General features: G+C 42.8%; 1 protein-coding gene across 10 annotated transcripts in view; it reads right to left on the reverse strand.

Annotated features, from left to right (window-relative positions):
- The window catches only part of Usp48 (ubiquitin specific peptidase 48), a 95,274-nt gene that overhangs the window by 15,497 nt on the left and 52,717 nt on the right, over positions 1–27,060 (reverse strand). For 3 of the 10 annotated variants that reach the window (XM_029566195.1, XM_017799499.2, XM_008838630.3), the window contains 13 exons: positions 25,635–25,832; positions 23,985–24,099; positions 22,101–22,231; positions 18,362–18,433; positions 14,025–14,149; positions 13,787–13,909; positions 13,263–13,324; positions 12,432–12,542; positions 11,067–11,120; positions 10,093–10,223; positions 9,661–9,767; positions 8,201–8,305; positions 404–559 (listed from right to left, as the gene is read on the reverse strand). In XM_029566195.1, coding sequence (XP_029422055.1) covers positions 404–559; positions 8,201–8,305; positions 9,661–9,767; positions 10,093–10,223; positions 11,067–11,120; positions 12,432–12,542; positions 13,263–13,324; positions 13,787–13,909; positions 14,025–14,149; positions 18,362–18,433; positions 22,101–22,231; positions 23,985–24,099; positions 25,635–25,832 — 1,490 coding nt within the window. Of the gene's footprint in view, positions 1–403; positions 560–8,200; positions 8,306–9,660; positions 9,768–10,092; positions 10,224–11,066; positions 11,121–12,431; positions 12,543–13,262; positions 13,325–13,786; positions 13,910–14,024; positions 14,150–18,361; positions 18,434–22,100; positions 22,232–23,984; positions 24,100–25,634; positions 25,833–27,060 lie in introns of those variants that run through there. The other 7 variants (XM_008838631.3, XM_017799500.2, XM_029566194.1 and 4 more) reach the window with 4 other exon arrangements.

Genomic DNA, 27,060 nt, shown 5'->3' on the forward strand with positions numbered 1-27,060 from the left:
GACTATTCTTGCAGAAGACCCGGGTTCGATTCTCAGCACCCACATGGCAGCTAACAACTGTCCGTAACTCCAATTCCAGGGCATCCAACATCTTTTCTGTCCTCCACAGGCATTGCTTGACACAGGTGTACTTACCTACATGCAGGCAATACACACATACACATAAAATAAAAATAATAAAAAAAATTTTTAAAAAGGAGTTATTTTAATTTGGGGGCTCTACAGACATTATTGGGAAATCTAAAAAGGCCTCTCCCCTTAGCTTATCAGCAGGAGCAGGCAGCTGGTTAAAAGGTCAGCTGGAGAAAAAACAGATACCTATATAAAATAGACAGAAAGCAAGAATCCATCACGGGTCTGGAAAGTCCAGGGCAGACATGAACAAACATTCAATATTCTTCACCTGAATTTTCAATTCTTTTAACGTTTGATTAGCAGAAACCAGCAACGCCTTCTCCCCACGGACTTTCCGATGCCGCATGCTCCGCCGGATGACCTGCTTCTGGTAGGCAATGTAGGTCTGTTGGGATATCTTCTGCCGTTTGGCACCTCCATTGTTCTGCAATAAAGATCCAAAAAGGGAAAGCTCAGAGACCCTCCATGTGAACCTGCCTGCTATGCAGAAGCTGTGTGCTTACTGGTCCTGAAACGCTCTGAAATTCAACACCAACAAGAAGCAGAAAATTCTACAGAGATTCTTAGCAGGCTCACATACAATTGGGAAAAGAAAAATAAAAACCAGAATGAGTAAAATCAACCTTTAACTGAGGGTAGTAATTTAAATGTTGGTTTTTTTGAGACAGGGTCTTCCTGTAGCCCCAGCTGGCCTGGATCAGAGATCTGCTTGCCTCTGCCTCCCAAGCGCTGGGTTAAAGGCGTGTGCCACCATGCTGGGCTCTAAATGCTGGGTTTGTTTTGTTGTTGTTGTCTTGTCTTTTTGAGAAAGGATCTCTCTGTAGCCCAAGCTAGCATGGAACTTGCTATGTAGACTAGGCTGGCCTCACAAAGATCCACCTGCCTCTGCCTCCCAAGTGCTGGGATTAAAGGCGTGCGCCACGACGCCTGGCTCTAAATGTTGGTTTTAAGAAACATTTCAGGGGCTGGAGAGATGGCTCAGTGGTTAAGAACACTGGTTATTCTTGCACCCACATGGCAGCTAACAACTGTCCATAACTCCAGTCCCAGGGGATCCAACAGCCTCTTTTGACCTCCGAGGGCATTGCATGACATGGGTGCACTTAACTACATGCAGGCAATACATGCATACACATAAAATAAAATATTTTAAAAAATGATAATTTTTTTAAAAAAAGAAACATTTCAAAGGAAAATAAGCTTGAACATCAATCAATAACAACAATAGATCATCAGGTAGGGTGGTCACTTGAGAAGTGGAGGCAAGGATTCTGAGTTCAGGGTCAGTCACTAGTAGGGCTACATAGCAAGTCTGCCTCATAAACCCCATGGCTGGTGACAAGGCTCTTGCTGCCAAGCCTGGCCACCTGAATTTGTTCCTCAGGACCCACATGGTGGAAGATGAGCACCAACTCCCACAAGCTGTCCTCTGATCTCTACTGTACCCGTAACTCTCCAACACAAAACAAATAAATGCACTAAATTTAGAAAAAAAAAAACACAAGTCAATAAACTGAAAAGATTCCAAGATTACCAAATTTCATAAATAAATTCTGATTTTTAAAATACATTTCAGTTTCTTTTTTTGGAGGGGAAGGGGGGTTTCAAGACCAATTCTCGTGTACCACAAGTTGGCCTCCAAACTCCTGATAAAGCTGAGGATGACCTTGCACTTTTGATCCTCCTGCCTCCACCTCCAGAGTGCAATTATGCTAGGTTTATATGGTGCTGGGATGGAGCCCTGGGCTTCTTAGCTAGGCAAGCAAGCACAGCTGAGCCATAACCCACTTCCTCTATTTTGAGAATGATATGGAAGTATAAACTATTCAGAATTCTGAAATGCAATGTTATACCTCACTAAAGAAATAAAATCTAATTTTACTAAAAAACCAGACATTGTGTCTCTTTGTCATATTGTTTGGGTGGGGATAAAGGCGGGGTAAGAGAAGAGAAGAGAAACAATTTCATCTATAAAATATAGTTGCATAAAATGTTAAAATTGAGCCAGGCATGGTGGTGCACAACTTTAGTCCCAGCACTTGGGAGGCAGAGGCAGGCAGATCCCTATGAGTTCAAGGCCAGCCTGGTCTACATAGTGAGTTCCCGCTGGTGCTACAGGGAGACCCTGTCTCAAAAAAAGACCAAAAGAAAAAGTTAAAACTGAATATAAACACACACTCAGGCCCAAGTTCAAGTTTATATAAATTGTAATATAGGGCACAGGCAAAAAAGTCAGAAAAGAAATAAGATAGGGAGTTAGTCAAATCCAGGTTGTGGAACAATCTCAAGAAAACAAACTGGTCTCCCCGTCAATGCCATGTACAGAAAGGAGAGGGAGGGCAGCTGCTCTAGAGGGAAACCATCCTAAGTTACACTCACTACACAAGCTGTCCTTGACTATAGCATCGGAGGATACCAGGAACACCAGGGCTAGCTTTCATATAAGCATATTATTACCACTATACAGGATGGTGTTCGCTTCTGGTGTGTGCGGAATTAAGTATTTATAAGCGAGAATGACTGATCACTACAACTGACCTAAAGAATCAGCAAAAAAGTACAGATGTATATATGGGTATATGTTATAGGCTGTCCTAGCCTTATAGAAATAGCTAGGGGCCAAATGTTCTAGAACACCCCTTTTTGTTTTTTTTAACAGTGTCTCACTATGTAGGTCTGCTTTGAACTTGCTATGTACCAGGCAGTGAGTAGGTGATCCTCAGTCCCCCAAGTGCTGGGATAACAGTATGTGTCCAGCTCTCTAGAATACTTATAAACACCTCATCAAGAAGTCAACAAGAAGTCAAGAGTCTTGTGCTAACCAGGTTACAGAATGAGAGATTTAATTCTTTTTCTCTGGCTTAATTATATCAGGATGTGGTAACTGGGGGCCTCCCTTTGGTTTCCAGGATGTCACTGAGCATCAGCTCTGGTAAGCAGAAGGGCTCAGGGGCCTCTGTGGACACATGTGCCCCATATGCATTATAAATGGGTTCTGCAATTCACAATGCAGCTACCAGGATGCAGACGCAGTAAAGCCCTGACTCAGGGTGCTACAATTTAGCCAACTTAGCAGTTACCAACACAATAACGTGCAAGTACTTTGCTCAATTGTGACTGAGAAAGTCAAAGTGAACAGAAAAGTCCACAATTAGGAACAGAAATCAATCTATAATACAATATTCAACCTCACCCTCTCACTCAAGCCCCAAATATCAACTAAGATTTTTTAAAAAATATCTATTATTTTTATTTTATGTGTACAAGTGTATTGCCTACATGTATGTGAGCACACCCATGTCATGCAATGTCACGGAGGTCAGAAGAGGGCGTCCGATTCCCCTGGAACTAGAGTTAAGGACAGTTTGTAGCAGCCATGTGGGTGCTGGGAATTGAACCTGGGTCCTCTGCAAGAGTAGTCGTGCTCTTAACCGCTGAGCCATCTCCCCAGCCCTCAACTAAGATCTTTTAAAACTGATTTTAAATGAATTTAAAAGCTTTTTCTGTAATTATTTTCCATTAAATATATAGATTTTTAAATCCAACTCAACGTACTAAAACCAATCAGTCCATTGGTTTTATTATTTATTTTTTTCAGCCCACTGGTTTCAGAAAGCTTCCAATTATCTAAGAGATACCCGATACCGAGTATATTATTAACCTGAATTTCAGATAACAAGAAAGGAACTAGGTTGATCTGGCTTAGAGAAGAGGGAAGGGGATTTGTTCAACTCCATTAAGGAAAGCACTAATGCCTGGGTGAATGGCACGGATTTACTACAGCTATCACAACAGCCATCTATGCTCTAAAAAGCTGTCTACACAGAAAGGGGGAGAGGGGAACATTATGAAGAGACTAGATATGTTTCAGGGACTAGTTACTCTTTTCTAAACACAGGGTTAGAACTGAGATTTTTTTTTTTTCCCTTCCTGAACCAAAACTATTTAAAACATTCTACAGTATTACAATATCCAAACATGGAGAAGTGAGACAGAGGAAAATTATAAAGTATACAAAATAATTACGGCAGTGCTCTCCGGCATTCTCGGTGGTATTTGTAAACGTGAAATCTGCTGCCATCCACAACTGAGGAAAGGAATTCCTCCACATCCACTTGAAAACATCGCTGTGGTTATAGCCACAGCAAATAAAGCTAGATGTTCAAAAAAAAATCAGCCCTTCAAAGTCTGAATCACTTAAAAATGTAAAGAGTTTCCTAAACAACTCTTAAGCTGAAAGGCAAACCCTGAAATAAGAGAAACTGAGGACAAGAAAAATATAGATAAAGCTTAACTAATTGACCAAATTTACCCAAAATAGAGAATTAGTGACCAAAGATAAGATGAGAAGAGGAGGTTCCCAGCTGACGACTGAGCCATTCTTCAGGGTCATAAATAGCAATTAGTAGGGTGTTCTCAACCATGTGCAAACAGGACAGGATCTAAACACAGGATGGACACCCACTCCCACTTTAGAATGCAGGTTGCAGAAAGAGACAAAAAGCAAAGAGGCAACAACAGGCTGGAGGGCAGCTGGGTCAGCAAGCTCCTACAGAGGAGCGTGTAACAGTCAAGCACAGGGTGGCTCACACCAGAGATCCCAGCATTCTGGAGGCCATGTCAAGAGGATCATGTGTTCCAGGGCAGCCTGGACTATGTGGTAAGTTCAGGACCAGCAATACTGTGTCCCCCTCAAAAAAACAAAAATAGCTGGCTGTGATGGAACACACCTTTAATCCCAGCACTCAGGTGGCAGAGGTAGGCGAATCTCTGTGAATTCACAGCCAGTCCTGTCTACATAGTGAGTTCCAGGTCAGTTGGGGCTACAGGGAAACCCTGTCTCTAAAAACCAACAACAAAAAAAACAAACAGAAAAACCTACCAAAAAAACAAAAAAAACCCCTAATACAAGAACACAACACCACATGCCCCCACATACACCCCTGAAAAGGGATATGGGACAACAGAATAAGAAAACACCTCAAGGCTGAAACCTTGCTCCTACAGAATATATATATAGATCTGCTGAAGTCAAGGGCCTGCTGAGGTTCACAAGGGAAACTCAAATGTGGCTGCCCACGGTCACAGGCTGTGGCACAAAAGTGTGTGGTTTTGTTCCTTTGTGGGTGTTTGTTTTTAATATTTACAAGAAACTTATTTACTGACATTTTTTATTTTATGTGTATGAGTGTATTGCCTGCATGTTATCTAAGTGCAATGGGGTCATGCAATACCTGTGGAGGTCAGAAGAGGGTGTTAGATTCCCCTGGAACTGAAGTTACAAACAGTTGTTAGCCGCCATATGGATGCTGGGAATTGAACCCCGGTCCTTTGCAAAGGCAGCCAGCATTCTTAACCAGCCCGTTTTTTAGGTTATTTTATGAGATTTCAATGAGTCATGGGTAACAAATGCTAACATATCACTTCATACCAGCTGGGAAACTATAAGTAACATTTACCTTGGGGAATCCAAGATTTAAGACCTTCTTAACGAATGTTGAAAATGAAGAAGTATCTATGTGAACTGACAGGGCAACAAGCCCAGATAGTTGCAATCCTCAACAGACACAGCAGATGGCCACTCTAACACAGGGAGAATACTAACCAGAATTTGACTACCCTACCTAAGCAGTGAGGACCTATTTCAATTATTAAAAAACTTTGCCAGGCATGGTGGTGCATGCCTTTAATCCCAGCACTCGGGAGGCAGAGGCAGGTGGATCTCTGTGAGTTCAAGGCCAGCCTGGTTTACATAGTAAGTTCCAGGACAGATGGGGCTACAGGGAGACCCTGTCTCAAAAAGACAAAAAAAAAAAAACAAAAAAAAAAACCTTTAAGTAGGCATTCATGCTGGCCGTGGTGATGCATCCCTTTGATCCCAGCACTCAAGAGGTGGAGGCAGGTGGATCTCTAGGAGATCAAGGCCAGCTGGAGCTACACAGTGAGACCCTGTCTCAAACAAACAAAACTCAACCATCACCACTTCCAAAGAACATTTCTTGCTCAAAACACCCATGTCCAATGGCTCACAACCACTTGTACTCCAGTTCCAGGGAATCTGATAGCCCTCTTCTGGCCTCTGTGGGCACCTGCATGTACATGTGCACATACATAGACTCAAGCACACACAAACACACATAAAATATATCTTTTTTAAAAAATACATAAAAGTGAGCCAAGCCGGGCATGCCGGCACATGCCTTTTATACCAGCACTCAGGGAAACAGAAGCAGGCAGGTCTTTGTGAGTTCGAGGCCAGCCTGGTCTACATAGTGAGTTCTGGGTCAGCTGGTGCTACAGGGAGACCCTGTCTCAAAAAGACAAAAAATAAAAATAAATAAATAATAAATAAATGCTGTGATTTTGCCTTTTAAAGGATTTTTAGATTTTAAATTAATTTTATTTATTTATAGTTTGTGTGCATACACACATGTATGCTCACACAAGTGCACATATACCATGAAACGTGGTGGTCAAGGGACAACTTGCAGAAATCAGTTCTCTCCTTCCACCAAGTAGGACCCAGGGACGGTTTTCATGTACATAGGTTTGGCCAGTGCTTTTATCCACTGAGTCACACCACAGATTTTATGTTATTACTTTTAGTTATGTGTCTGTGCAGAAGTATATGCATGTTGCGTGTAGCTACCCATGGAGGCCAGAAGAGGGCACTGAAGACCCTGGCGCTAGAGATACAGGTGGTAGTAAGCTGCATGACATGGGAACTGGGAGCCTAACCCCGGTGCTCTGCAAGAGCCACCTCTCTGCCTCCTCCCCCTTTCTTCAGTCTTGCTACATAGAAGCTTTTTAAAAAATATGTTATTTTTATTCTATGTGTCTGAATGTATTGCCTGCATGTATGTAAGTGCACCTGAGTCCTGCAAAGTCAGCAGAGATCAGGAGATGGCATTCAACCCTGAAAGTGGAGTTACAGGTGATTGTTAACTCCCATGTGGATACTCAGAATCGAACCCAGGTCCTCTGCAAGAACAATCAGGTCTCTGAATCACTGAGCCATCTCTCCAGTCCCCTGCTATGTAGTTTTACCCCAACCCCAGGAGAACAGGAAGTGCAGGGATGTGTGCCACCATACCTAGCTTCACAGCTCCTCACCTTCTCTTTTTTTGAAAGTCTCATTATGGCCCCAGCTGGCCTTAAATTCATGGACAATTTGGCCTCAGCCTCCCGAGTACTGGGATTATAGGCATGAGCTATGAGGGCTACCACATCCAGCACTTTTCCTTCTTAAAAACAAGAATTCTGGGGCTGGAGAGATGGCTCAGGGGTTAAGAGCTCTTTCATAGGACCTGGGTTCAGTACCCAGTACCCAGCACCCATGTGGCAGCAAAACATCTGTAATTTCAGTTCCAGGGCATCTCACATCTTCTTCTGGCCCCCATAGAAATTGCACACATGGGTGCATTTACATATATGCACACAAAAACCTCATACATATAACATTTTTTTAAGAAACAAGAATTCTGGAGGATATATAGTACATATTTTTTTTTCTATGAGCAATTAGGGTAGCCTGCAACTTGTCATCGAAACTAAAAAAAAGAAGGAAATACAGGATAAGGGCTAGAGATGGCATGGTGGTTAAGAGCACATACTGCTGTTGCAAAGGATCCAATTTGGTTTCCAACACCCATGTCAGGAGGCTCACAACCTCACAGCCTCCAAGGAAACCTGCACTTATATGCACAAACCCACATGCAGACATATATATATATACATAATTAGAAATAAAATCATTTTAAGAAATCGCCTATGATATGTGGGTCATGATAGCAACAGTTGATGAGGTCTGACTATGCATTCACAGACCACTGGTTATGTCTTAACCTCCAGTCTCCTTTCCCTATGCCTTAACCCACAAAAGTCCCCAAAACCTATTCTTGAGGTGGCAGATTTGAGAGTCGTATTCCAAAGTAACACAGGACAAAAGCAGGGAGGGGACTAGAACCAATATCCCACTGGGGAAGCAGACATGCCAGACACCTACAGAGGCTGTGATCAGGAACAGTGGCAGAGACATAACAACGGAAAGAGCTCCAACACATACTTGATTAAAGTCGGGATCTTTCTCTCCATCTGGCTTAGCTTCTTCCTTATCCTCCTCTGTCTCAGAACTACTCACATTCAACTCTGGAGCTGAATCCTTCATCACCTAAATGTACCAGGATCACAGAGAGAAGTGGGTCAGGCCCTAGGAAAATGTGGCATGGAGGGTGCAGAACTACTGGGCCCCATCAGATGTGGGGTGGACTGGGAACCCAGGGCTGCTTCCTTTGCTCTTTAACTTCTTGTAGTCCAATCTTGTGACACATTCTTGTATTGAATGTGCTCACCGTCAATTTGAGAGGCCTCTGCAGTGCTGATCCAAAGACAGTGAGCTCAAGGTAGTCTATGCCTTGCTAAATAAATACAACGAGTATGAAACCTTTTCAACCCTGAAGGACCTAGGGAAGCAGGAGTCTCAAGCTTCTTAAGTACTGAGATCCAAAGGACAGAGGAAGTACCCTTCTGTAGAACACTGTGGAATGCTGCCATTAAACTCAAAATAATGAAACATCAGCTGGTGGACATGCTAACTTTTACTAGATTCAGGTACTAAAGGTACAAAAGGTTTAAGAAAATCTAGGAGGAAAGTAGAGGTACTCACATTATGTCCATTTTCTCCTAAGGTTGAAAATGAAGGCTTTAGCTTTGATTTGTGAAGGACAACTCTGACCTGTACTGTACCATTGGGGAAATGCCCTTCTAACAACAATGCATTTAGTAACTAGCATCAAAGAAAGTATTTGTCTTTAATATCCCAAACCCTGGAATCCAACGAGGGATTTCCACAGACAAGGTCAGGATCTACCCACAAAGCCAATCCTAATGTGGTTAAGAATGTCCTAAAACCCCACCTGCCTATTCCACCTGTCCTTTAGATCAACACATGAGGCCTCAACCTGGCCTTTCCGAGTCTTACTATGCCCCTACCTACTCTAAACACAATGGCCAGGGCAACTTTTCAAACTATAAGTCAGACCACACTAGAACTTTGCTTGAAATTCTCCAATGGCCAGTATCTATACTTAGAGGAAAAGCCCAAACCCTCAGCCTGACATGACACCAATAAAATCTGATGCCTTCTCTTCTACCAAAATCAAACCTTGGAATAAAAACCTGAGAGCAGCACCCGGCACTATAGTATCCACTAGCCACATGTAGCAGTTTAAATGAATTCTCAGTTAAAAATTCAGCCTCACAATAGCTACACAGGGCTAGTGGCTATCTTCAGTGCACAGCAGACACAGACGTTATCTATCATACAGAAAGCTCTTTTGTACAACACCAGTCTAGATTCAATGATTTTTCCAAAGATACAAGTGCACAGCTAGTCTTTGTCACTTAAACTCTACTGGGAAACAGCTCTGAGAAAATAAAAACGTGGTTCCAAGCAGAACTTGGTGAAAACACACAATTCAGAAGCAACTTGATCATCCTAGTCATGGCTACAAGAAAGACCAGTACCTTTTTATTGTCTACAACTTTGTGGACATAAATGGTAGCTTGGGTGTACTCGCGTAGGTCCCTCTGCTGCTGGCACAGCAGGCCTTCTCTGCAGTCTGGACAGAGATCTAGAAAAGGGTAGAACAGAAGCACTGGAGAATCACTGCCAAAGAGCCAGGGTCCAAAAACATGTATCAGCTGCTACTGCAGTCAGTAAACCACAGCAATGTTTTCAATTAAAGGATATGTTAACCTGTATGCAAATAAGGAAATCTATTTACTGTCTATAAAATATACAGATAATGACATCTCACATTAAAGATCTGCCAAAGGAGTCTAGAGTGTTATGTGTTCTTTAACAGCAAGCAAATAATACAGTATTGATGAACCCTTCCATCCCCCTTAAAATAAGAGTGTCTAACAGCAGAAATCAAAAGCATTATGAAAACTTACTAGGCTCAGAAATATACTGTGCTTCTGAAGGGTTTACATCTCCCACTTCAATTCTTGTAATTTTAATTACTTTATCCACAACAAAAAGCTTTTGAATCATTTGCCACTCGCTGGGCCATATGAGAGCTATACTGTGCAAAAAAAACAAAAACAAAACACAAAACACAACATGCCTTAAGACACATGGAAATTAACAGAACAAACCCTACACCAAAACCAGCACCAATAACTGCATGAGAAGGAACTGGAGGGGGAAGACTCATTATGAGACAAGGAGTAACTTTCTCATAAAATATCAGAGCAGCAGTGAAACTGAACTGGTGTGACACGAGGCAACACTGCAAGGTGAGTAAAGGAAGTTCGCTGCAGAAGGATCCATAAGAATGAAGCCATTTATACAAAAGGCATTAAATATGAAATTCGCTCAATTATGTACACAGGTCGTTAATTTTGCTTTGTTTTTTAAGCCAAAGTCTTAACATGTGGCTAAGTTTGGCTTGAACTTGTGACTGTCCTAGCTCAATGTGTGTGTGTGTGTTGTGTGTGTGTGTTAATGACAACTTTCTGGTACTGATGGCCCTCAAATTCTGAACAGAAGTTACAGCAAGATAAAGGCAGAAAAGAAGAAATGGAGAGAAGAGGGGACCAAATGGCCTTCAACTGTTCTTGAGCCATCTGACTGACGACTGGCTGCTGGGGTTATAAGCATGTGCCTGTATGCAGTTTATGCAATCCTGGGGATCAAACCCAGTTCCTGGTGCATGCTATGTAAGCATCTACCAACTCAGCTATACCCCGGCCCTAGACATAGTGTTTCTAAATATTTAAGGTTCACCACCGTAACAGAAAGGAGAGGAGGGAGGACACCTAGAAGAAAAGATATTAACACTGAGTTCCTTTAAATGATCTTTCAAATATTAAAATATGAATAATCCAGTGTCATCCCCAGGGATTTTTCAATGTCTTATATTTACTTATTATGTGTTGCAGTAGGCCAGCCTCCTTCTCTTCTCTCTAAAGGTTGACAGCTGTAGAAAAAAACAACTATTAGGTTGGTGCAAAAGTAACTGCAGTTTTTGCATTGTTGAAATTTGCTGTTTGATATTGGAATACAGTCTTAATAAAGGCAGTAATGTTATATATCATTTCAATGCATATTTCTCATTTAGCTTTTTGCTAATGACTTATGATTGCTGTTGATTTTGTAGTAGTTTTATATTATGCAAATGTTAGACAAAAACCAAAATTGAGCCATTTCTTTAATATGAGCATCAGGAACTACTTAAGGGCATAGAGTACAGTAGAGGTTCAAGAGGTTTTGCAAAGGAGACAAGAACCTTGAAAAAGAGGAACCTGGCTGCCATTAGAAGTCGACAGTGATCAATCAAGAGAGATCATATCCTCTCTCTTACAATTGCAGCAGGAGAATTTCCGAAGACCTCAACCTGACAGTGGCTCAGTACTTGAAATAGCTCAGTAAGTGGGTGCTGCATGAGTTGGAGGTGGGGGTGGGGTGGGGGTTGTTTTGAATTTTCTTCCTCCATTCCTCTAGGCAACAGGAACTATTTTTCCATCTGATTGTGACATGCCAAAAAATGGGTGGTATATGACAGCAGATAACGACGAGCTCAGTGATTGGACTGAGAAGCTCCAAAGCACTTCCCAAAGCCAAACTCCCACCAGAAAAGGTCATGGTCCCTGTTTGGGATCTGCGGTCGGTCTGACGCACCACAGCTTTCTCAGTCCTAGCAAAGCCACATCTGAGAAATGTGTGTGGCAAGTTGATGAGATGCACTGAAAATTCCACCACCTGCAGCCAGGACTGGTCAATAGAAAGGGCCCAATTCTTCTCTATGAAAATGCCCAATTACACAGACAATTTAAACACACTTATTTCTCAGCAAAAATGGGTTGATTGTAATGGGTGCTGCATGATTAATAATAAAGATGTGTTTGAGCCTTTTTATAGTTGAAAATTCACAGACTGAAATTGCATTTCCTTTTGCACGAACCTAATATAACCAAGATTGTGCTGATGAGGTGATTCTGGTGATGCTGTCGACCTGGAGGAGATGCACTCTGGGTACCAGCAGAGAGGAAAAGTGTCCAAGAAAGACACAAAGAACAAACTTCCTTCAGTAGTGGCCTGCCCAGCCTAGAAAAGCAGTCAGCCTAGTTGTCTTTTTAAAAGACAAGTGTTCACTGTCTCAGACCCTATTTAAAAGGAATACTGCGAGCCTGTCGAGTACATTTCTAACAAAGACTTTTCATGCTGGACGAGGGCTATCCTAAACACATTTCATCATTATAACAGGCAATCACATGGAGAAGAAACTCACAGTTTAGAGTCTTCTTTGGTGAGGGAAGGAAATGTAAACATGAGTCCCCCATGAGGACACAGAAGGGCAGCGTTTCCAACTGACGACACAGGTGTAGACCTTGTAGGCTTTCTAGTCAAACAAGACAGAGGATAAATATACCTCACTGTGCATGAAGAAAGATTTTTTTTAATTAAAAGAATTTCATGTTTGTGTGTGTGATATGCATGTGCATGCATGTTCACATGTGTGAAGATACATCTGTGTACAGGTGTACATCATGTGTGTGTGTATGGAAGTCCAAGGTTGACATTGGGAGTCTTCTTCAATAGCTTTCCATAGTACCCTCTCACTTGAACCCAGAGCTCACCTATGTAGGCTGGTAGCCAGCTTGTTCTGGGGATCCCTACTGTCTGCCTTCAGTACTGCCATTTACATGGGTTCTAGGGATCCAAAGACTTTTAACCACAGAGTCATCTCACTAGCCTGAAAGTTTTTTTCCATTTTTCTTTTTCTTTGGTATTTTTGAGACAGGGTCTCCCTGTAGCACCCATCTGTCCTGGAACTCGCTATGTAGACCAGGCTGGCCTTGAACTCAGAGAACTCCACCTGCCTCTGCCTTCCAAATGCTGGGATTAAAGGTGTACACCACCACACCCAGTCTGATTTTTTTTTAAATGATAATTTTAAATTAGAGACATATGTAAAGGGATACAAGAAATTAATGTGTCTTAGAATTATGTTTATAATGTGGTAAAATTTTTCCATATATGGAATAACCTGAAAGGAGTCCATGAATTTTTCCAGAAATAGTCAACCCGCAAAAAGAGAAATAAAAGTTGTAATTTCTACCTAACGAATTTCCGCCATTCTTCTAAAAAGAAGTGTGATACAATGTAGAGGGCGTCTGTACCCTAGAATAGAAAGATACAAAGAATGTTAGTTTCTCTCCTTTTTTTAAAGGCTGTGGGTGAGTACACAGTAACCTAGGAGGCTTGCTGGGCTGGAGCTTGGAGGCTTGCTGACCCTAACATTGCTGAGGTTGTCTGAGAAGTGGCAGAGGGACCACGACTACTCAGTATTCTTCCCTTTGTCTCCTGGGATCTTTGAACAGCCAAAGGGTTTTTTTCAAATGCAACGGCAGGTCAGATGTTAGGTAGCCCACCGGTCACCAACTAGCTCAGGCAGACCTGGAACTCATACATATCCAAGCTGTCCTCAAACTCAGAATCAAAACCCTCTTAGGAAATTGCAAAGGGAGCTGATGTAAATCCCACTCCAGTAACTGAGAATGAGAGGCACTCTCAGCTGCTCTGACACAAGTCTGCCCAAGGCCGAGACAAAACAAAGTTTTCTCCTCTGTCCAATCACTGTACCTCTGGCCAGTTACTGAGACATGGTCTGTTCTTGTCCTGGAACAAATTTGGAAGTGAAGTCTTTTGCTCATTTGCAATCATCTTATGTAAGGCTTCATTTTCTTCCCCTTCTCGCTCTAGAATCTGGAAAAGAGTGAAGCAATCAGGTATCTCCCCCACACCAGCATAGGCGGGAAGCTAATTCACCTGAGAGGCCCAGGGAAGGACCTGCACTCCCACAGATGCCAGGACCCTGTACCTTGCACTGTGAGCAGCATTCTCTGTAGCTGGGGAACTCAGGGGCCTTTGGGAAGTACTGCTGCAGCTTCCTCCAAGCCTCTTGAGAAACCAGTCTTCTTTCATTTTCAGATACACTTAACCCCCCTAAAGGGAAAAATTTAGAAGGTGGAAAAGGTTAATATCTATTTTCTATTAATTTTGTTGCATGTATTTAGTGGTATGTGGTCATACCATAGAGAGAATCAGCTCTCTCCTTCCTTCATTTGGGTCCTCAGGATCAAACTTGGATGGATGGTCAACGTCAGTGACATGTACCTTTACCTGCTGAGCCATCTCACTGGTAAACCTTAAAGTCTATAGGTGCTCTCTCCTATACTTATTTGGAGCAAATTTATTTGGAGCAAGCCTTTAGCCTTAAATCTTTGTTTATTATTTTTATTTCATGTGTATGTGTGTATTGTCTTCATGTAGGTAAGTGCACCCATGTCGTGCTATGCCTGTGGAGGATAGAAGAGGCGGTTGGACCTCTGGAACTTGAGTTAGGGACAATTGTTGGCTGCCATGTGGGTGCTGGGATTTGAACCTGGGTCTTCTGCAAGAACAGCCAGTGTTCTTAACCACTGAGCCATCTCTCCAGCCCTATCCTTAAGTCTTATGCACTCAATGTGCTGTGGTTGAAAAATGCCAGGACAAGAGATACACAAGGACAGGACTGCTCAGTGAGTAAGGGAGATTCCATCCACATTAAGTTCTGAGTCCTGACTATTAACAGCATCATCTACTTTCACACACAAATGTCATAATTCCCAAGAGATTTTCCTTAATTCCTACAATCATCTTCTGTGAAACAGTATTTTTAAGGCTTTGTGGATCTCATAGGTCTAGTCATACCTGCCCGACTCCCATATATTGAGACAGGTCTTCCCATAGCCCCAGCTGACCTGGAACTCGCTATGTAAACCAAGCTGGCTTTGAACTCACAGAGATTCGCCTGCCTCTGCCTCCAAAGTGCGGGGATTAAAAAATGTGCCACCACACCCAGTAGGTCTATTCTCTTTAAGTTAAAACAATATATTGGCCAGGGAAGTGATGCACCTTTAATTCCAGCACCTGGGAGGCAGAAGCAGGAAGACCTCTGTGAGATCAAGACCACTCTAGTCTCTATATGGAGCTCCAGGCCAGTTGGAGTTACAGAGAGGCCCATGGCAGTGGCAGGGGGGGGTCTGTTGGCAATGCAATGTATACATCAATCTGGGCCCTTTCCACACAACCTCCAATTTGTTTGCTAGCTACAATTTGTTTTTATGCTTGTTTTTAAATATTTTATTTATTTTATGTGTACAAGTGTATTGCCTGCATGTATGTGAGTGCACCTGTGTCGTGCAAAGCCATGGAAGTCAGAAGAGGGCTTCAGATTCCCCTGGAATTGGAGTTAAGGACAGTTTGTAGCCGCCATGTGGGTGCTGGGAATTGAACCCGGGTCCTCTGCAACAGCAGTCAGTGCTCTTAACTGCTGAGCCATCTCTCCAGCCCCATAAATATATTTTTTAAGAAAAACAAAGATTCTGAGCCGGGTGTGGTGGTGCACGCCTTTAATCCTGGCAATCGGGAAGCAGAGGCAGGCGGATCTCTGTGAGTTCAAAGCCAGCCTGGTCTACATAGTGAGTTCCAGGACAGCTGAGGCTACAGAGAGACCCTGTCTCAAAAAGACCCACCCCCCAAAAAAACAAAAAACAAAGATTCTTAAAGGCATCTGAGATTGTCCTCTGGCCTCTATTATATCTGCACACATGTATAGACATAACCGCACACACTTCCAACACTCCTCCACATGTGCAAGCATGTGTGTGTGTGTGCATGTGTATACACACACGTACAGTGGATAGAAGAAATACAAGAAAAATTAAGGCTAAGTTGGCAAAAGCCAGGAAGTAACTGGCAAGGCTGGCATGATGACTTATCAGGTAAAAGGTGCTTGCCACACAAGCTTGGTGACCTGAGTTCAATCCCTGGAAACCATGTAAAAGTGGAAGGAGAGAACCCACTGCACAAACCTTCTGTTGACCGCCCACTTGTGCTGTGGCATGCCCTCCACCGTGTGTGTGTGTGTGTGTGTGTGTGTGTGTGTGTGTGTGTGTGTGTATTTTTTACGTTAACTTAAAAGTAGTAATAACCAGGGCTAGAGAGCTAGCTGGCTCAGCAGTTAAGGGTACTTGCTGCTCTTGCAGAGGACTGGAGTTCAGTTCCCAGCACCCACATTGGGAGACTCCCAGCAGTCTACAGGTCTAGCTCCAGAGGATCCATTGCCCTCTTCAAGCCTCCATGGGCATTGTATATACATATATGTGACCTACTGTTACACATACACATACACACACAAAGATAAATCTTTAAAAAGAAGTAGTATCCAGATTTGCTATGTTACAGGACTATCTCAACATCTCCACAGACCCAAGAAGGGGGATTAAGTTGAGACACTGCCTCCCCACAAAACACAACAACTGCCTAGCCTGAACTTACACACTTAGAATCCCAGCACTCAGGAGGCTAAGGCAGGGGGATTAATGTGAGTTTGAAGCTAACCTGGGCTATAAAGGAAGAGTCTGTTCCAAAAATCAGGAAATGGGACTAAAAGTCTATGTAATTGCTATTCAGTACTACTGCACTTACCTGATATGTAAAAGACCCTGGATCCAAACTCTATTTTATGTGTATGTTATGGTTGCGTGTATATAAGTGCACTCGTGTTATGCAATGCATGAGGAGGACAGAACAGGGCATCAGATCCCTCAGAATGAGAGTTACAGTTATTAGGCACCATGTGGGTGCTGGGGTTCAAACCCAGGTCCTCCGCAAGAGCAGCCAGTGCTCTTAACCACTGAGCCATCTCTCCAGCCCCCAGAAAAGAAAAATAAATTTTTTAAAATATTTTATTATTTTTAATTTTTTTTGTTACCCCAGGAAGCCAAGAAGCAGGACTGTAACAGTTAGCTGCCATGTGGGTGTTGGGATTTGAACCTGGGTCTTCTGCAAGGTTCTTAACTGCTGAGCCATCTCTCCAGCCCCCAGAAAAAATTTTTTTTTAAAGCAGAAAAGGGGCTGGGCGTGGTGGTACACACCTTTAATCCCAGCACTCGGGAGGCAGAGGCAGGCGGATCCCTGTGAGTTCAAGGCCAGCCTGGGCTACACAGTGAGTTCCAGGACAGCTAGGGCTACAGGGAGATCCTGTCTCAAAAAGACCAAAAAAAAAAAAAATCAGAAAAGGCCCTGTGTGGTTATGCACACCTTTGACCCTAACACTTGGGAAACCAGAGACAGGTAGACAGATCTGTGAGTTCAAGTCCAGTCTGGTCTACAAAGCGAGTTCCAGGCCAGCCAGGGCTACATAGTGAATGAACTCTGTCTCAAAGTAAATAAAAGCCCGTCAGGTACAGTGCCACACACTTGTAATTCCAGCACTGTGAAGACTGATTTGATGCTCCCAAGTTCAAGGTGAGAATGAACCTTTCCCAAAATAAACAAAATAAAATAAACCCCTCCCCCCATCCAACGTAAGAGGTACTTAGTGTTCTGCTCCTGGCATCTGTGTCCTATAGATGTCTCCTCTAACCACACACATGAAACCAAAACCACAAACATTGATAAGATTCAAGCCCTCTACACCGAGAGTGGGGGACACGGCAAATGAACATCCCGCTCTGAACACAGGTGTACCATGCCCTCTTCCCTGTACAACCCCAGAGCAGTGAGAGGAGGTCCCTATTTTCCAGACAAGGAAGGAAAGAGGCTCAAGGAGAAATCTTTGTGATCCAACAGCAGACACAAAGGGGAGTTCTAAGTGAAACAGGCAATCAGGGCACCTGACAGTAGAGCCTGCAGTTTGCAGACCCTGCAATCACATTTCCAGAGTGCTAGCACCACAAATGAAACAGGGCCACATCAATACAAATTACTGTAAATTGGCACAAACACAGAGGCTTTGCAACCTACAGCAGGCCCAACAAAGACCTGCACACACTTCTGGAAACAGAAGGGGGAAAGCTACCTACGAAGAATACATTTGGACTTATGGGTGATATTCTGGAAGCTAGGGCACCCTTCCAAATATTTAACAGACTTTTCAGGTGAATGTTCTGGCACATACCTAGAATCCCTGCACTTGGAAGATAGAGGATTCTGAGTTGATGGTTAGTCTGAGCTATATAGTAAAACCCTATTTCAAAAAAAAAGAACAAAGTAGAGCAGAAAAAAACCAAAAAATCCACAAACACACCTTTAGGGTTACTCAAGAGGAAGTATGGAACAAAACGTGACAAGCCAATATTAAACCAACAGCAGACTTCAGCTTCCGCTTACCGTGAGGACACAAAATATCTTCGTTAAAATTTAATTCCTCCTCCTCTTCTTTTCTTTCATCCTTCGATTCATCTAATCAAAAGAAAACAATTACTGCCCTGCTTGCTGTGTTTTAAAGTTCAAAGCAGCACATATACTGTAGAATTAAGAAAACTAAGTAATTATGAAATTTAAACCCAAGTGATTCCTATAGTTGCTCAAAGATTATAGCTCCTTTCTCTTAAAAGAAAGTAAAAACCCTCAATGACTGTTAACATTTTTAAAGAGGCTATGCAAGAAGGCTGATATGGTGCCCCCTGACCCCCTTCAATCCCAGCACTGATGACATGGAGGCAGAAGATCAGGAATTTAAGGGCCATCCTGACCTACAAGAGACCTTGTAAAGCTTATACAATAAAATGTGCCTTATCCTAACTTGAAAACTAGTTTGCATATCCTAGTGATTGTGGTCAAGGTCACAGTCTGGCTACTTTGTTTCTTGAGTTCACTGCTACTGAACACTGTAAGCTAATGGAGTCATTTCCCATGTCACTCAGGGCATTTTCATCTCCTACTCTCATAGGAGCTAAACAGAAAGTTTAAATGAAATAAAGATTCAAACTTTCATGACAAATTATAAACTAGGTAGTCTGCTTTTCCTATTAACGTTTGGCTTCTGATATCTGCCTATCCATGCTATGTGGTGATTGCAGCTCTGTCCACTAGAAACAGTCAAATGAGTATCAGATTAGACTAACTATCCATGGCTTTTCCAGGGTAAATAGCTAAGACATTTTAACACTCTCACTCTACATAAAGAACATTTACTCCCAATGTGGTGGCACACACCTATGATCCTAGTACTTGGAGGCAGAGACAGGAGGATTTTTAGTTCAGTGTCAGTCTGGGCTACACGTCACCCCATCTCAAAAAAGCTAAAGGGGAAAGATGTTACTAGTGACTGAAAAAGACCGAAATAGAGCTAGGCTGTCACTCAATAGTGGAACACTTGCCTAGTAAGCCTAAGGCTATGGACTTGCTCTTAGCATGGCAAAAAAACAAAAACAGACAATCCTCCCCCACAAAAAAGCTTCAAGTACAAAACTGGGCATAGGAAGGACATAATCAGATATATTCTTTGTCAAAAGCTACTTCTTAAATGTGAGAGAGTCAACTTCAAAAACAATTTTGGGAAAGGTGAGTGATGTCAATTCATTTTCCATGTATCAGACCGAAGTGCTCTTGACAATGGCAAATGCATGAACAAGCCTCCAACACACTGTATGGAGGATATTCATCAGTACAAACTAACACATACCAGTAGGTAGTGATTACAGATATACCTAACACTCTGACCCACTGGGAAAACAGTGCAATGGTAGAGTGCTTAACTAATAGGCATGAGGGCCTATGTTCAATTGCCAGCATCACAAACACACACCCTTAATCCCAACACTGGGAAGGCTGGTGGATCTCTGAGTTCAAGGCCAGTCTGGTCTACCCACTGAGTTCCAGGCCAGCTGGGGCTATAGGGAGACCCTGTCTCAAAAAGACAGAACAAAACAAAAAAATCCATCTAGTTCTATGAGCCAATAATTTCTCAGAAGTTCTACTTCAGAAATAATCTAGAAATTAGACACAAGAACACACATGAATACTCACTGCCCCTGTTCCTTAGACACGAATTGTGAAAGGGTGAGACAGGATTTGTTAAGTAAAGAGAGCCACACAATGAAATAAAACCTACAAATCAAGAGCTGTTTTGATAGACACTGATGCATGGCTGTTCCTAAACCAGCTCCACTGTGAAAAGCCTATACACAGGGCTTGTGTCTGCTGGGAAAGACTGAATGCTACACTGCTACATTATGCTTTAAAACTATTTAAAAATTTGCCTGGGAGGCGGGGTGAGGGTGGGGGTGGGGCCGCTGGAGAGATGGCTCAGTGGTTATGAACACTGGTTGCTCTTGCAGAGGACCTGGGTTCAAAGTTTCCCAGCACCCACACAGCTGCTAACAACCATCTGTAACTCTAGTTCCCAGGAATCTGATGCCCTCTTCTAGCCTCTGTGGGCATTGCACGACATAGGTCTCAGGCCAGCTGGGATTACAGGGAGACCCTGACTCAAAAATAAAACAATACAAAAACAAACAAAGGAAACAGGCTTGGTGGGGGTGGGATGAGGCTAGAGATGCAGCTCAGCAAGCAAAAGGCACTGGGCTGATCCCCAGTACCACATTAAAAACTAGGTGTGGGAGTACACAGCTATAATCCTAGCAGGATGATGAGAAGTTCAAAGTTATCCTCAGCTATATAGTTTGAGGCCAGCCTAGAACACATGAGACCTTGTCTTCCAAAAAAAATTTTTTTAATGTAGAAAATACGTATTTCAACAAAGTTTAAAAATAGAAATAAGGGGCTGGAGAGATGGTTCAGCGGTTAAGAACACTGGTTGTTCATGCAAAAGACCCAGGTTCAAATCCCAGCACCCACATAGCAGCTAACAACTGTCCGTAACTCCAGTCCCAGGGGATCCGACAGCCTCTTCTGTCTTCCATGGGCACTGCACGACACCGGTGCACTTGCCTACATGCAGGCATATACATTAAATAAAATAAAATAGCCACGCGTGGTGACGCACGCCTTTAATCCCAGTACTCGGGAGGCAGAGGCAGGTGGATCTCTGTGATAAATAAATAAAATAAAATAAAAATAAACATATTTAGAAATAAAATTCAATGGAATTGGGGATTAGTGCAGAGGGAGAGCACTTGCCTGGTAGGTGTGAGGCCCTGGGTTTGCAGTACCATAAAAGAAGAAAACAAAGAGAAGGAAGGGGAAGGGGGGTGATTTAGGGAGAAAATTAAGTGGAAATAGAGTTGCTCAGGGATCCCTAACTAACATCATTACTGTGGGCAACTAACCTCAGGATTAGTAAATCTGATCAAATCACATCTCCATTTTAGATCTAAAAATGATTTAAATATCTAGATTCCCTTTGGTATTTGTAAAGCACTGACTATAAAATGAAGTTTGCTAGTAGGTTTACAACATCTCAATTTCCTGTTTGAAAGCAGTGCTGCGCTCACACCTACAGTCCCCCAAAGCTGACTTCCTTCTCTCAACATTTAGCCTATAGCAGAACTGACAGGAACTTTGCATGTGACTAACTATACTTGAGCCCAAAGCCCCGCTGGCTGAAAAGAAGAGTCCCAGAGGGCGTTGCCAAGTCTTTAAGCAGAGTCTTTCTTGGATTTCACTAGCTTGAAAACCTATTTGCCCTTAGCTATTTTTCGAGGCCGTTAGATTTAATAAAAGCCATATTTAAACTATATTGATGAGTATCAATGTAGTTTTTTTTAAGGCAATTAGACCAAAAATGAACACTAAAGGTTCCTGGTGGGGGAAAGGAGTATCCCACCAAAACCAAGAGCAAGTTGGGGACGGCATGGCTGCCATGGGCAGGAACACACCAAGCTGATGGGGCATGTGGGGTAGGGATAGACAGTGCAGCTTTGCCATGGTCTTGAGCTTTGCTCAAGGTCTCCAAGCACACATCAATCTCCAAGCTCATCATAAAAGCGTGGGGACACAAACCTGAACAGGGGAAGCAGGAGCTGCAGAGCCCTGGGAGGAACTCAGGGAAAAAATGAGGCCCAGGCCCCCGCCCCCACCCCCACCCCTAGAACAGACCCTCACATCCCTAGACAAACAAAATGCACAGGTTCTAATCCAGAAGGATGGACACCCCCCCCATCACCTTTACTGAAGGAGCTCCCGTTCATCTTCCCATTGCTTTGCTCTGCGTCACCATCTTGCTCATCTAGCTGTTCAAGAGCCAGCTGACGCCAACTCCGCAAGGATGATTTTCCCACCCAAAATCCATCACTGCTGTAAAACAGAGTGAACGTTACCTCACATACAGGACGATTCCCAATGCTTTCCTCCCTGTCTATCCCTCCCTGTGAGGCCCACAACTGAAGTGAAATCCAAACACTAAAATCAGATATTGTGCTCAGATCCTCATCTGAGCTGCTTTCCTTCCTCATGACTGAACTGCAGGCACCTATCACTTTGTTTCCATTCTAAATCTTCCCCTTTCTCCTACCTTCAATTTAAACTCATGCCAACCACATCAGTCAAATGGCCACTCTCTTCCACTTGACCACTCCTCCCAATGCATACAGCTGTTCCTCTAAGTGGGTTTGAAGATACTTTGGGCATGTACACGCTTATCAATGTCCCCCACACGCACTATCAGGGCACTTGGTACTCTGTAGAATGACCTATTAGGCTTATTTTTGTTTGGGAGATACTAAGAAACAAAGCCCAAACACCATCATTTAAGGACTGGAATCTGAATTGAGAGGTGCTCTGTGGAGTGGAGCTCTGCCTATCCCCCTTACCCTGTGTGCTTCTGATAAGGATGCCCATGAGCTCCACTTCTCACCACTCCTTCAGGCCTGCTAGAATGCTTTCCCCACATAGTCTTCCTGTGCACAAGCATTCTGAGCATAGGTTCACAAGTCAGTTTGGTCAGGCTGAGACCCACACCCTGCTTCTTCCTCTCTCAATAGACAGAGTACAGCTAGCTGTAAAGGTGGTCTGTGTCTTGTGAGGTTTTTTTTTTTGTAAACATTACCCCCGCAAAAAAAGTTATTGTAAAACTTCAATTAAAAAAAAAAAAAACAAACACACAAAAAATGCTATTTTTAAAATTTTACTCAACAAAGTGTGCATGTATGTGTGGATCCTCTTTATTTACTGAACCTGGAGCTGACTCCAGCTTGTCCCAGGAATCTCCTATCTCTACTTCCTGAGTGCCAGGATTATTGGCAGGCACCATGGTTTTTTAAGTAGATGGTGTTGGGGATCTGAACACTGGTTCACATGGCATTAACAAGCAAGCATATTATCTCCTGAGCCACTTCTCCAACCCCACAAAATTTACTATTTATGTATTTTTTTAGTTGTCAGTCCTGGGCTGGTGTGATGGCTCAGTACATAAAGGCACTTGGCTGCCAAGCCCAATGACCTGAGTTCAAGCCCTAGAACCCACATGCCAAAAGGAGAGAATCAGCTCTCAAAGTTGTTCTCTGGCCCTCAGATACACACCATGAGATGTACCACATGTTCACAAACACACATAAAAAAATAAATGTTAAGAAAAAGTTTAAGGGACAGTCCAGCTGTGTAGCTCAGGCTGTCCTGCCTCAGTCTCTCAAGCGTGAGATTACAAGGGTTGAGCAGCACTATCCCGTGAGCAAGGTTCATTTGTGATCTGCTCTGATGTCACTTCACCTCCACTACTGCCAACCCTCTATCTTTAGTGAGTAACAAGTGGCCAGGTTACTGTCTCCTTAAAGTGTCTTTTTTTAAAAAAATATTTTATTATTTTATGTGTATGAGTGTACTGCTTGCATGTATGTGAGTGCACCCGTGTCGTGCAATGCCATGGAGGTCAGAAGAGGGCTTCAGATTCCCCTGGAACTGGAGTTAAGGACAGTTCAGTCACCATGTGGGTGCTGGGAATTGAACTCAGGTCCTCTGCAAGAGAAGTCAGTGCTCTTAACCACTGAGCCATCTCTCTAGCCCCTCCTTACAGTGTCTTAAACTCTCATCAACAGTACACCGAGCAACATACCCCTTCGTAGTTGCTTTCAGCAGATTATTTACAGTTTTGTAATCTTCATTCAGTTGGCTCTTCAGACGCAATACACGACAGCGTTCTACAACACACTCCTTACACAGGGCTTTCACTAGAGGAGAGGAAGGAGAAGAAATAACTTCACTCTCACACAGACTTCCCGTGACAAAAATGTTTTCAGACTTGGACAACACAGGCAAGAATTCGAAATCTAAATCACAAATTTTTGACAATCCAGTCAGCCTGTACCCTAATTTGGGTCATCTAGACATCCACATAACAATTCTGTTTTCTATACAAAGAAGAGATGTATTTCAAGGCTGAGAGACTTATAAAGATAATCAAATGATTGTGACTAAAGAGGGAGGGTCAAGGCGTCTGACAACATGAACACAATGGTCTTCATGCAGAGGTGACCTTCAAAGCACTACACTACAAGATAAGAACAAGGACTTGATGGAAGTAGAGGCTCTAGGAATCACATGAATTGTGATGAATTTTTGTAAGTTTAAATTTTTTATTTAGTATTACTGTGTGTGTATGCACGTACATGTGGGGGTCAGAGGACAACTTGCAGGAGTGGGGTTCTCTCCTTCCACATGTGGATCTTGAGGATCAAACTTGGGTCACCAGGCTTCATGGCAAGCCCTTTTACCTACTAAGCCATCTCTAAGGCCCTGAATTGTGATTCTTTAAAAAAGCTTCCATTGCATGGTTTATTAATTCTGAATTTAGAACAGTAATTTAGAAAGGGAAACTCCTGTGTATACAGGAAGGCCTGAAGCATGTAATTAAATGCTGCACATAACCAGAAAATAGCACTTAACTTCAGAAAAGAGGAACTGGGGGCCATGCAATTTCCTTAGCCTTATTTAGAGTTTAGAAAAGGAGTTGTGTTACCGGTAGCTCATTAAAAAAGTAGCCAGGGGACCAGAGAGATGGTTCAGCAGTTAAGAACACTTGATGAGGAGCTGGAGAGATGGCTCAGCGGTTACGAGCACTGAGTGTTCTTGCAGAAGACCCGGGTTCAATTCCCAGCACCCACATGGCGGCTACGAACTGTCCCTAACTCCACTTCCAGGGGATCCGATGCCCTCTTTGGCCTTGCACAACAGGGGTACACTTACATACAGGCAGGCAATACTATTCATGCACACAATATAAAAATAGTAAATATTTTAAAAGGTAGCCAGGACCAAACAGATTGAATATTCTATAGTTATACATAGCTCTGCATATTCAAGATAGATTCACAAACTAAGAAACATCTACAGATCAAACACTTAGAAATCTACATTGCAAGCCTGCAATGAAGGAAACAAAGTTTCAGTCATGAGACGACTCTGTACAGGGACCTATTCTATCTGCATCCACTTCTTCGCTTCACTTCTACTTTACTAACTTAGAGAAACAAGCCTGCAATGAAGGAAACAAAGTTTCAGTCATGAGACGACTCTGTAACAGGGACCTATTCTATCTGCATCCACTTCTTCGCTTCACTTCTACTTTACTCAGCAAATCCTTTCTGCAGTGTAGGAATTCAGTCCAACAGTTTGCTTCAAGTCATCATACAGTCCCACTGACACAGATCAGAGTACAGACCCAATACACAACTCTTCTTTAAGCACAGAAGACACCGTGACGTACCAGTGAGTCTTGGACCTCCTCCATATCGGCTGTAGAAAATGTCAGCCGCATACTCGGATATTCTCTTCATGATTGATATTTTATCAGGATGAAGCTTGTCGTGGGAACACAGGCAAGCATGATTATCAATGGGCTTGGTGGGTGTCGACTCATCCAACCACTTTTGCAGCCATTCAAGAGAAACAAACTCATAGGGCTCTGAGGAAAAAAGGAATGGGAAGAAACTATGTATTTTTTACAGTTTTTGGACTAAGTGATATAGTCACTGCCCTCAAAAGACAGTGCAAACTCTGTCCAAAGTCAGCAGGATCAGAACAATCATGGGGAGGTGTCTGCTGAGTTTGACTAAGCGTCCCGTTTAGCTAGCTCTCCTGGGACCTCACGAGCTGTGCATGGAAACGTGTCTGCACAGAGCCCTATGATCGGCTGGTATTATTAACCACATTCTACAAGAGGCATCCAACAGAGAGAAGTGCCTTTCTTGACAGCACAGCAGAGCTTCGATCAGGACACCTGTAGCTCTGGCTACAACTCATGCTCACAGTGACTGGAAAAATCACTACCTTGTCCCTGACTGTGTGTACTCGTTAGTATTTTCATTGATTTTCAAAAGTACGTGGCACACATCTGAAAACTAAAATGGAAGACTAGACTGGGCTCTAAGTTAGAAATCAGCCTTGTCGGCTACAACCACTTTCTCAAGCTCCTTCTGTCTCCAAGATGAAGCTGGTACTGATCAAGAAAAAGTACATATGATCCCCAAAGTCCATGTTGTCATCTACTCATTTCATTGTTATTTATTTCAAGAACATATCTGAAATAAGTTCTAGGATAATTACACTAGAACAGAATTATCAATTTTGAAGTTCAAAAATTAAGAGAAAACTAGAAACTTGCAAATAAAATTTAATTTGGGGAAAAGGGAGTCCCAGAGTTCCCCAAGAGCCAAAATTAAAGATAAAGGGACAGCTTTGATTACTTACAAAGATCTCCAGTGAGTCCCAGCATAAACATAGGAGAAAACATACAGAGTTGAATTCATGTATTTGTACTGTGCACTACGTCTGGCGAGATCTGAGGGACAGACACTTCAATGCAAAGCTTATCTCTACCAGTTTCACACTCCCCAGAGTCACACATCCAGAAAGCTAACTCCCACTTAATTTTAGTGAAAAACATTTCAATTTTGACAAAAACAAAATTTGGAAATGTCAAATCAATTGTCTTTGCTAAAATTGGACAGCAAAGAGGTCCCACTGGGCAGTTTTAGGCAGCTGCAGGGGACAGCATACAACTGCCAGTGGACACCAAGGGCTAATCCAGTTCTGCCTCCAAGACACTGAACATGAGGAAGTCACTTAAACTCTCTATGCTTCAGATCTTTTATCTGTAAAATGAAGGTAATAATACCTGCCTTCAACCTACC

Source organism: Nannospalax galili, unplaced genomic scaffold (genome assembly GCF_000622305.1).
Source record: "Nannospalax galili isolate Female #2095 unplaced genomic scaffold, S.galili_v1.0 scaffold2019, whole genome shotgun sequence".
Lineage (NCBI taxonomy): Eukaryota > Metazoa > Chordata > Mammalia > Rodentia > Spalacidae > Nannospalax > Nannospalax galili.